At 44.5% G+C, this 12,157-nt stretch overlaps 1 protein-coding gene across 1 annotated transcript in view; it reads left to right on the top strand.

The window, feature by feature from the left end:
• Window positions 1–12,157, top strand: part of cntln (centlein, centrosomal protein) — an 82,071-nt gene that overhangs the window by 27,965 nt on the left and 41,949 nt on the right. Inside the window, exons 12-13 of the mRNA XM_053419714.1 lie at window positions 2,921–3,042; window positions 6,796–6,912. Of these exons, the coding sequence (XP_053275689.1) occupies window positions 2,921–3,042; window positions 6,796–6,912 (239 nt within the window). The remainder of the gene's footprint in view (window positions 1–2,920; window positions 3,043–6,795; window positions 6,913–12,157) is intronic.

Below are 12,157 nucleotides of genomic sequence, written 5' to 3'. Positions count from 1 at the left end.
TGTCTCGATCTTCTCTCTCAGGTTTCCGCACATGCCAGTGGCTGGTGACTGCCATTGAATTTTAACTACTCAAAGATATAGTTTGCTGAATGGCACAGCAGTGTCCAGCTGATACGCTGATAGGTCAGAGCATCATATGGGTCTAATGGAGCCGCTTATTCCTGTGGCCACTATCTCACATATGATTGCTGCTATCAACAACTGGGTTGTAATCAGTCTGCAGCACTTCAGCAGTCGTGGTCTCCAAAGGGTTCAATTCCTCTTCTGCTGTCACTGCCTCCTCCATGACCTTCCTTTACAGTGTATTATACTCACAAACACACCCACACACACACACACACACACACACACACACACACACACACACACACACAAGTCTTTCTGTAGTTATGAAGAGACTGGCTTCAACCCTAAATTTGTCCACACAACCACAGAAGACATGTTTGCACAGTTATCACTGTTAGGACATTGACCTCTGTTCAAGGTTGCCATCCTAGCACAAACCCTACCCCATAACCAATTTATATGTAACCCTAACCTTCACCTTACATACAATCACACCTTACCTCTAACCCGAACTCATCAGGACCAGTCTTTGGTCCCCATGAGTTGTCGTTGGTTCCCACAAAGGTTAACAAAAAGATTCATACAGACACACCAACAGAGTGCGTAGACAGTGAAGCAGCAGGAGACAAGCTACTCTGGTGAAAATGGATGCAGCAGGTCTTTTTTTTATATACCTTAAACGAATAATCTTTATTAGCCCTTTAACCTTCACATGCTCTATGACGTCTGTCCATGTTTTTCTTTTCTCTCTCACACTCCCTGCCAGAAAAAGACCCCAATTTGTCCTTTCTCCTCCAATGTTTCTATTAAGGTCTCAAAATGTGACCTTCCCTCTCTTATTTTATGCCTTTAGATCACGTTTTTCACGGCCATTGTCTTATTTGTTCAGTCTTCCCCCTAAAGCTTGTTGCCTGTCTTTATCCTTTCCATTTTTAGACTGACCACTGAGGGAGTGATTATGCAGAGGTCACCATCCTTTGAACATAGTCCCAGGAACACATTAGGCATAATTTTCTTGTCAGATCTGAAGTGTGTGAATTACATCACTAGCAGACGCCTAGTCAGATGGTAATGCTCAATAGACTCAGATGACACGCTTGACTGTCTTAGTTAATGGTGCCATTTAGGTGTCTGCCGGTTGAGGGGCATTTAGTAAAGGTATGCACAGGAGGAATCCTGATTGCCAACTCACATCTTTGACCACATTAACGAGGGCATTAGTTCAAAGTATTATTTGGGGGTTATGCCTTTTGCTTGGATCTGGCATTGAGCAACATGCCCTCCACCAGCTGCAGTTAAGACCTCACCTCCAGCCACTTGCAGTACAGTATTTCACTCTGTCCAGTCCATTGTTCTTCACTTGATCCAATCCAAGTCTTTCCAATAGAATGCCTTTCAAATTGGGTACACCAACCATTGACACGTTGACCTCAGCAGCAAGCAGCAGCAGACAAACAAACAATTCTTCTAATAATGGCCTCCTCCCCCCCTTCCGCACACTTTCAAGTAAACAGTAGCTCTTGCTGTGTAATTATTTTTCAGCTTGAGAACGTCCACAGATGTGTATGCTGGCTGAGTAGGGGGGTGTATCGATCTGTGGGCAAGGGTCTGTGGCCTGATGACCAGAGCTGAGCTGCCCAGGGGAAGATCTATAAGGGGCCTGGGAAGCCATGATGTGGCTAATGCCCTGCCACTTGCTCCATCCAGCCCCTCCATCAGTCAGCCCGAACTCTTCCTTGTCCTCCCCCAGCTCCTAGCACCACCAGTTAACACTGCCCCGGACTGGCCCCTTTCATTAGAGCCTTCTTTTTGAGAGGTTGGGGGCTGCTTGAAGGGGCCGAGGATGTCTTGCAGATGTCCTCTGTGAATAATCTGCACTAGGGAAAATCCATACTTGTCACATTGGCAGTGTGAACATGTATCAGTGTGCGCACTCCCGTTGTGGGTCCGGTGCCTGTTTGTGTGCTGTCTCTGTTCTCTTTGTCCTTGTTAATAATAACAGGGCTGAGGGCTCGCATTTCCCTCTCTGCAGGGCAGCCGTGTCATATCAGCAGTAAACAAGCTCCTTCCCTTCAGAAAGCACTCGACAACTCTCCCTAGCCCTGGCCACTCAAGCAGAAACCTGTCCTGCGCTCTTCCTTTCACTTTCCATTTTGCTGTGCTTTTTCACTTTCTTCTCTTTATAATTTCACTGTTCTCTCTCTTTTTTCCCTCCCATATTTCCTTCAGCTGCCTCGCTCTCTTCCCTTGCTCTCCTTCCACCTCTGTTTGTCCTGCCTGTTGAAAGTGTTTTCTCCATCGCCCTCGCTGTTAAGGTCAGTGTGATGGGGAGGAGGGGTGCCCCTGACAAGAAAAATCTATATGTTGTCTTCTCTTACTCCTTCTTTAAAGCAGGAGCCCAATCTCGCTGTGTTTTAATAGCTGTCAACAACAGTGGCAGCAGCACACCCTCTGCTACAATCCCCACCAACACAACAAATGCCGGTCATCAGTTGGTTACTCCAGTGAGCGAGTTTCTTTGCTGGCTCAAGTGTGTGTGTGTGTGTGCGTTTGCGTGAATGTGAGCCTTCTTCTTGTTCTGTGACTCGTCATTTTAATGTCATCCTTTAATGATGTCTCAGTTGCCCAGTGAGAGTAGAAGCACTTGTCAAGGAGCAAGGAGAAAATGATCTGAACCTGCTGATTTCTGTCAGGCAGAGGTGTAGACCAGTTTAAATATGGAGGGGCTTTCCATAGTTCCACTGGCACACTGCTATGCCAGTATACATGAAGCTGACTCTCTTCTTCATTTAACATATCTTTCATTCGATGTGCAAGATTTTTGAAAAACAAAAGAAATCTTGTCCCCTTACAGATGGAGGAGAATGAAGAGCTGAGGAGGGCTCACGATAAACGACGAGAACGTCTGTGTCTGATTCAAGCCAACTACAAGAGCATCAGAGACCAGCTGAAAGAGATGGAAAAATCCCACGGCTTGTGAGTGCACTGTTTAATTTCTAGCAACAAACTCCCATCTCACTACACATACGACACAAAATACATCTCAATGGACCTGTTGGTGAACCCACCGAAGAGTCTGAAAATGTGACCTGCGTACATAAGGTTTCTTGCAGCAGCAATGTGCAATAGACATTTCAAAGCACATAACTCACCTTGCCTTATGTTAGAAGCCCTTGAGAAATAATACAACTGCCGAAACCTCTCACAAATAGTCTCAGAATAGTCTTAGGGCCTTATTGCTCCCCACATGTTGTCTGACAAGACCTAAGTGCTGGATTTGGGGAAAATAGGCGGAATTCCGCTCTTTGCCTTTGAAAAGCTCAGAGGTTTTTAAGCCTGGTCAACTTGGGCTGTTTGGTGCCAAGTGAGTGTGTGTTCTTCTGCGTCTCTTCTCCCTTAGTGTTCATTAGGATGTGGGAACCAGTGGTTGGAGGTGTCTGGTCCTGCAGTGCAAGGTGTTTTTAGAAGGCCTGTGAAGGGAGGAAGGAGGAGGAGGGAAGGAGGAGGAGGAGGAGGAGGGAAGGAGGAGGGAAGGAGGGAAGGAGGGAAGGAGGGAGGAAGGAGGATGGCCACTTCCAGCTTCGACCTGTCATCTTCACCAGAAATCATAGGATTATACACAAACATGCTGTAAAAAGTCATTAGTATGAGGGCCCTTTTCTTTCTATTGTCTCCCCAAGTCTTTTCCCCCACTTTTTTCCAGTGTGTTTTATTTTCTCTAACAGCATCTTTGAGGGCATTTCAAAATGTAGCTTAAGGTGCATGTGTTTGGTGGCCACGCGGGAGCAAAGTGTTGACCCCCGTCAGCTGTTTTCTCTCAGGGTTAATTAAAGAAAACAGCAGTGCAATGTGAGCCCGTGTGAAAGTGGAGTGAGTGTGAGAGCGTGTTCAGCGCCGGGCTCGACTCGGCTCATGTCAGCTCAGCGCGGCTCAACAGCATGTGTCTGAGACAGTGGGAACAAAGACAGAGAGCTGTAGAGAGAGCAAAATCAGGGAGTCCACCCCAGATGTGCCTCTGTTCCACATTTTAACAGGTTATCAAAGAAATGTTAGTGTACTTTTGTAGAAGAAGAAAACATGCATGTTTCTGTAATAAGCCAATCCGGGCTATGGTTATGAGTCGAGAGCCAAGAGGACCCAGATCTACAGTGTGTTGTCTCAGTATCTGTATTTCATGACTGATTTGACATGAAATTGATGCAATAGGCAGCTCTGCCCTTTTCAGTCAAAGCCCACCATGGCACCAGCCAGTCACTCAATGTTATGATCCTGGCATTCATTTGGCATTAAGCCCCATCCTCAAATAGCTGTTAAACCCACTGGGGTAATGCCAGCCTGAATGAGAGACAATAGAAAATGACTTAAATACTCCCATTAGTGCTGGGGAATCAGGGCCCTAACAAGTCAGTGGGGATAGGCGTTGAGTCTCATTGCATTTTGAGCTTGTTAGGGATTTCCCTGTAGCTTCCATGCTGTGTTGTTGCCTTTTTGGAAAGATGCGGGGGGTCGTTTTTTGTTCCCCCTTTGTGTGCCGGATAAAATGATAAAACAGTCTCCATCTTCCTCCTTACCTGACATAGGTCTGTAATATATATACATGTAGTTATATGACTGTGTGTACACATGAATATATATAGAGATATATATTACAGTAATTATTGCTAGACCATAACATCATTCTTTGGTACGATTTAGATTTTAGTTTTCCTTTATATAAATCCTCTCTCATCAGCAGAATAAGGTATCGAACAATGTTGCTGTATGTGATAGCCAGCTGTTGAGTGACGTCACCCGTGTTTGTGTTAATGAGTTCCGCCCAGGATAGAACTACCAGCCAATCACAAAGCACGCACAGCTTCCTTTGGCTCATCAGCATGCAGGTGGTGCGCAGTTGGCCAGTCCCAGTGAAACTACCCTGCCATTCACCATTACCACCATATTTTCCCAAAATGGCATGAAGGAGAGGGGGGAAATCGCCAACTTCTTATTTATATTAGAGAAGGGAAAAAGTTTTTTAATCAGACTGGGGATGATGGGGGTGAGCAAATAAAATTAAAGGTTATTAAAGCATCCGTACTCTGATCAAAGTTGCGCCCATAAACAGATTCCCCCTGAATCAGAGCAATTAGCCGTAGCGGCGTGGAAAAGTTCTTTCTATTTCCTCCTGCTTAATAATGGAAACTCGGATACCGCGGGGAAGGAAGCACTGAGGCCTAAAGTAGATAGCTCTCTCATGGCTCTGTGTTCAACAGCTTTTAGACCCACCATCAACAAATTAAAATGTATAAAGCTTTACTGTGACTTAATAAAGCTTCATACACCTTTCATAAGACATGCAGTTGTTACACTACACAACTTAAAATCACACAGAGAGAATTCAAACGGAGCCATGGGTTAATTATCGCGGACGATTACAGCTCCAGGCAGTATTAGGATTGTTCAGACTGAATTCACTGTGCTTGCAGTAGAATAGGTAAACGTATCAATCTCTGTGACTGTACAGTGAGATTATCCGTTAAGTAGCCTTGCACTCTGGGAAACAAACCCAAGCTCACAGATTGCACACACTCACACACATACTCCCACATACATACACTACGAATAAGTTCAAGGGCTCCAAATTGCTCACAGGGGCATTAGCAGTATTAAATGAAAACATTTGCCGTTCCTCAGTAGCCTCCAAATCCCAGGCACTAGGGTTTAACTAGTATTAGCGTAGCATGGCGGCATCTACGTAGCCAATAATGACCACAGGAAAAGGAGCCCTTTGCAATAGCAGTGACCCTCACAATCCATTTCCACACCTCTACCTCATTGATTGAGTGAAAATGAGGAAATATAGTGTGTTTGTGTGTGTGTGTCTGAGATAGAGAGAGAGAGATAGAGAGAGAGACAAAAATGGTTCTTGCTCCTCGTCTGCTAGTTTTGCAATCTGTGGATTTCTCACTAAAAGCTGTTTTAGTTTGCAAATGAAAGGCTAATTGGAATTGAATGTGTTGGGCAAAGACTGATTGATGAGTCGGGTAGTGTGCAGGGATGCAGTTTCGGGCTGTAGGGATGTTCTGTGTGTTTGTGTGTGTGTCTGTGTGTGTGTGTTGAAGGGGAAGTCCAGTGGAGGGGGCCGCTACTGAGCACAAAATGTCATTAAGTATTCATAAGTGAGGTGTAGACATTTGAATGACCTCGTTTGTGAGTGTGTTTTTGCCATTATTTACATTTGCATGGCACACAGGGAATGGTCCCCTGCCCTGCCACACAGGCTGTGCCCTGGGCTTTAACAAACATGCATACGTGTGTACATGATTTGCCACTGAAATGTCAAAGTCAAGGCTGTTCATTTGAATATTGCTAAAGATGGCTGAATAACAAAACGAGAGTGAGACTAAGGGGTCTTGTTACCCCAAGTGAACTGACCAGAGGGAGCAAGGTAATGTACAGTACCAGCCATTTTCCCCTTGTTAGTATGTTTGCTTCTCATGCATGTATGTATGTGTGCGTGGCTATCTGTTCAATATGTGGGACTTGCTTGCCTCTACATTTTGCATTTTGCTCTAAGCATAAACACTGATCTTGTTAGGACCAGTAAACCTCATGGGAACCACAGCCCGGTCATAAAAACCTTAATTACTTAGGTCCTGGTTAAGGTTGGAGATAAGGTTTCGGTGAGACTGTGATTGGAAGTCAATGCAAAGGCCTTATATTGATAGCACCGCAAACCTGTGTGTCCAGGCCCGGTGGAAGGATGCAGCGTGCCGAGCCGTGGCAGCTCAGACAAGAGAACAGTGATGCAGTGTGGAATGAACTGACCTACCTGAAGAACCTCACCAGGAAACTCACCACTGAAAAGTAAGTCACATGACACCCAAGCCCATCACAGATTTTCCCTGCATTGGAAATTTGAGTATAAACACACACGCACACAATGCTGACAAGAAGGCAAGACAAATCACAACACCAAATGACTCATGGATACACTATATTGTTGGGAAGATGGTTAGGGGTCTTCCAGCCAGGAAGAGATAGGAAAGCAAAAGCCCACATAGGTCTGGCCATTCCATGTGTTCAAAACTTTCTCTTACATATGCACACAAATACTCACACACTCCCAGTGTCCCTTCTTGTTTGTGGGTGTTGAAATTTTGAGTGTGCCCTTCGCAGCTTCACAGCCTCCACCTAGCCCTCCAACATCATTACCAGCCAGCGGGGGGCCAAAGCAAGATCGTTACACTGTGTTCTCATTTGTAAAATTGGCTGCCCAAAAAATTCACACATAAAAGTGGAGGAAGTAAAATCACATTATCAGAATCCCTGGCTGTGTCTTTGTGAAATAATTTTATTTTTAATGGAACATTTAGGCCAAACTGTAATCTTGTTACTGATGTTATTAAGCGAGTGTCAATAAGATACTTTACATACTCGGCCTGTAAACTGTGACCCGAGTGACCGTTTCAATGACAGTATGACTTTTACGCAAGAGGTGCCTTATTTCTTTCTCTGTTGCTTAGTTTTTCCACTCTTTCCGTCTCTCTCTGTCCTCCTGTCTGCATCTTTCCGTCTGTCTCTGGGTGTAGTGTAGCCATTGTCTTGTTGGATCTAAAGAAGCCCCCTGTTACAGTACCACTAACTCTGACCTGGTATGATACTACACAAAAGCTTGGCCTAAAGCCACAGTCTTCCTCTCCCCTGTCTCCCCTAGCCTTCACCTCTCCTCACCTCTTCCCTCCTCTATCCAATGCCTCAGTGCCGTCCTCTTCTCCTCTTACTTGCCTTCCCAGTTGCCTCCCTCCGGCCCTCCGTGATGCTGCAGTAGGCTGAGGCCAGAATTCTGGAACTTGCCAACCCCCCCTCCACCCCCCCTTCTACTGCTTTCCCCTCTGCTCACCCCCCTGCCCTGTCCTCCTAATCCCAGCTGAGCTCATTATGATGTAGCCCGGCTGCCTCTCTCCAAGCCTGAGCTGTCCGAGCTAATTACAGGCTAGCAGCCCCAGTGCCGCCGATGCTGCCTGTTAAGGGATGTCCATCCACCTGCCTGCCCGCCTGCCCGGCCACAACTTGAGCTGAGCAGAGCGGAGCGCTGGCTGGTCTAGGGCTGGGGCCTGAGGGGGCGGGGGGGTTACACTACAGTGAGCATGCAGGGTCCTTGGAAATGACCTGCGAGGGAAACCACGAGGGATGGTAAGCGCCTGGCGTCTCTTCTAACTGTGTAACCGGCCTGTCCTCCGGGGTTAGTGTTGATCCCCTTCATGTGCCCCTGACCAGCTTCACCTCATCTCCTCCACTCGCGCCCCCAGGACCCCTCCTTACTCGGGTGGCTGGTGCAAAGTAAACTTGGATAGGATCTCTACACTTGGGCTGCTAAAAATTTCTCCGTTCCAGGGCACACATCTGTACAAATGTACAGCTCAGTGTGTTAAACTACACAAAAGCATACTGCCCAGCTCTTTCTCGAAGGAACAGTGAACAACCAGGGTTCTGGTTGCAAAATTCTGTTCAGAGGCAACACAGAGGGCAAACGTTGGTATTATGACAGTAAAATAACAACAACAGCTTCTGCAAACAAAACTGCCAGGAAACTCATGGGGCAAGCAGTTATAGCTTGTTGTTCCGTTGACCGTATTGTAATGATTGTGCTTGTGAAGGTTATGCTAGATAAGTGCTAGCAATGATCCACTAATGGATAATTAACTCCTGGCAGCGGAAGAATTTAGGGCCAAATAAAGACCCCTTATAAAGCTTTAAATGCCTAGTGGCAGGCTTTAGAGGAGAGATTCTGTTTAAACTCCATTTGTCTCATTTCTCCTCCTCATTGTCATGAGATTGCGCACAGATGCTCCCTATCACCTCTTCCGAAGGCAGCACTTGTAAAACAGTGTCTTGAGGCCCAAATGACCATTTCCCAGAATTAATATTGCTGGGATAACTCCTGCTCAGTGGGTCCCAACAGTGTTAAGAGAAGGTTATAAGGCCCAGGCACCCCCTGTAATCTCTGCTCTTGAATGAGATGTTAAGGAAGAAGGTGAAACAGGTTTGTTTCTATGCTCTTTTAGCTGATTTACTGGCTCCCTGTGGCTCAATTCCATGACTTAAGGATGCAATAAGTAACAAATTGTTTATTCTTCAATAACTCAAACTTGAAAATGATAGCATGCATCTGCAGCATGAACTACTTGTCGGGAGGACGAACAATGTTCAAGCATGTCAGTGAGCTTGTGTTAGCTGCCACTTCACATCTGAGCCGAGACTTCTACATCAGACAAACAGCACAGTTGACCTGGTCGGATTTAGCATGGCTGAAATATCTCATACTAATTTAATAGAAGAATGACATCATGTGACATTTTCACATGATGAGAAGAAGAAGTACATTAGACCTCAGTGGTCAGTTTTAAACTATCAAGTTAATCTCTTGTCAGATTATTATTAATTATAGTTTAGGTATTGTTTGGAAAAAAAAACAACTAATAAAGATGGTTGGTTGTTATGTGTGGTAAAGGCAAGATTACACAAACTGAAAGGATTTGCTGATATTCAAAATTTAGGGAACTATGAATTTATTCATGAAATTCTTCTGGATTAAAAATGAGGAAACCACTTGAAATAGTTCTCATGTACTGATACCAAACAATCCATTATATAAACTTGAAAAAATAATGCTATATTTCTACTTTCATGGTTCATTCACCAAACATTTTAATTGCAGAAAAACCTTCATTAAATAATGCACTGATTGTGTTCCACACAAAAGCGTCCAAGCTCTCAAAATTTCCCATTTTTTAAAAGCAAAGGGGACAAAATATATTAGGGACACCAAGACTGATTTGATTGAAATTTCTTGCCCAGTAACAATGTGCAGGGTGAGCTAGAAATGTTGCCTTGGGGTCGTTTTATCTGCCTCATTACGCATCGGTCTGCAGCACTCCATGTCCATGCTTGTTAATTGTTGTTAAAGGTCTGTTGGCAAAAAGAGGCAGGGATTATTTAGGCCTCATAAACAGAATAAACACATGCAGCGCATCCTCAGATTTAAGATGCTATGCTCAGACAACATCAAAGCATAAATTAGCCAGCGATTACTGGGGGAAAAAGCCTTTGAGATCATTTGCTCTGCAGCAGCAGTGAAACCTCCTCTGCAGAGAGTGACCATTATGGATGTGAACCTCCCCAGTAAGCGACGTTGACACTAATTAAGTTTAATAAAGTTTACCCTGATGCGTCTCATATTTTTTTAGTTTCATCTTGATTTGCTAAAAGGTTTTAGAAGTAATGAGTCTTTTGCCCCCCCTGGACCAGGGCTTAGTTGGAGGAGGGACACATTTGCTCAAAAACACACACAAACAGAATGTTTTATTCATGATTTAAATTCAGACAAGTAAGGTTTTTCCTTCATTAATTATTTTATAAATTAATTATTACGTTAAAAAAAATTGCTTAACACTTACTAATTTTGATGCAAGCTTCAGTGCGCCTTCAAGACGGGGTTTGTTCGAATAAAAAAGGCAAATAGAATTAGAGAACCAAGGATTATTTTTTCAAAGAACCAAATCTCACGAATAAACTTCATACCTTCAGAAGGGAATGTGCTAATAAATACATCATCCATCAATCCTTTCATCCCTTCATTCACTCATTCATTAGCTGTACCGTTTGAGGGTCGTGGTGTGCATGGAGCCAATGCCAGTTGATAACAGGCAAATGAAAGGGGACAGGTTGCAGTCACATAGGGCCGACCTAATAAATACTATAATTTATAAATATATAATGTTTTATTTATACAAGGACATTTTAAACTAGGACACCTAGTGACACCCATCCGTATTAAACAGGGAAATGTGTGGATGTCCTAGGTTGATCCCACCAGCGGTTTTATTACATGAATGCCAATTTACCTCTTGCATCAATGGCTTGTGAACCTTCCTCTTAAAGACTCACTGTTGCTGTTGCCGCTACATTGCCCACAGCTAAAACACAGCACCGAGCCATGTAAACTCCACCAGTCACCATTTCTGCTGACAGCAGTGGCTTATCCCCCCAAACTCCCTCTATGAATGAACAACCCTCTAGCTTGACTTTAACCATGAGGGAATACTACACAGTACACACACACACACACACACACACACACACACACACAAACAAGGATCTCTCCCCTGTGATAAAAATGCCAGAGGTGTTTTCGCTTTCTCACCCTATTCCCTGCTCTACCCGTGTATTTTTATGCGCCGAGCAAGAAACCAAAAGGAGGGCTGGTGTGTGAAAGCACAATGGCTGCAGATGATGTTGTGTTGTACACCCTTGTGGATGGAGGCTGGCAGTTGGCGCTCTAAGCTGTGTTTGGCGCAGCACAGGTAGGGATGAGATCAAATGACATGGAGTGGATAACTCAGGGCGGAAGTTCAAATGTGCAAATGTTTTTAAAAACAGGGCCAGAAATGCGGCGCGAGACACGGAGTTCCACTGCAGACCACATCATTACCAAACAAAACGCCCGTTTGTTGACTTTACTTTGGTTTCTGCCAAGAAGCTTCTTTTGCTTTTACACTCGCTGACTATTATTCTGCCTTAGGTGACGCGGCAAGCTGAGAGGGAGTTGAACACTTTGGCTTGCTTCATTTGATTTGTCATCCAGGTTTAAATAAAAGACTTTGTGTATCCTATAGGAGGTCAATCTGAAGGGAGAACCCTCTTTCGACAGTGATAGCTCGGCCGTGAGTGGAAAACATAGTTAAATTTCACATAAACTACAGGTTACTGGAAGTATAGTTTGACGCAGGGAAAACCTCTGGAGTTTTTTTCACTTGGAGGCAGTTATAATGTGATGCAGATCTAAAAGGTAGCTCCTTAAGGTTGGGATTTATCTCAGTGCTACCACGGCCTTGCAGTGTTGCCTAAACATCCTTTTGGATTCTTAAATTTGCTCTTTTCCCATCATCGGGACCCCAGTGGCGTGAAAATAGTAAGCATCTGTTTATCAAATGATGTACTCACATGAGGAAGCAATGTGCAAGGAGTGAGACTGGAAGAGAAGATATGAGCATACGCCATCCAAGAATACAGTTTTGTGCAGTGAAGAATGAAATAGATTCGAAGTTTT

Source organism: Pleuronectes platessa, chromosome 3 (genome assembly GCF_947347685.1).
Source record: "Pleuronectes platessa chromosome 3, fPlePla1.1, whole genome shotgun sequence".
Taxonomy (NCBI): Eukaryota; Metazoa; Chordata; class Actinopteri; order Pleuronectiformes; family Pleuronectidae; genus Pleuronectes; species Pleuronectes platessa.
Note: the sequence above shows the minus strand (reverse complement) of the source record. Positions and strands in the feature narration are given on the sequence as shown.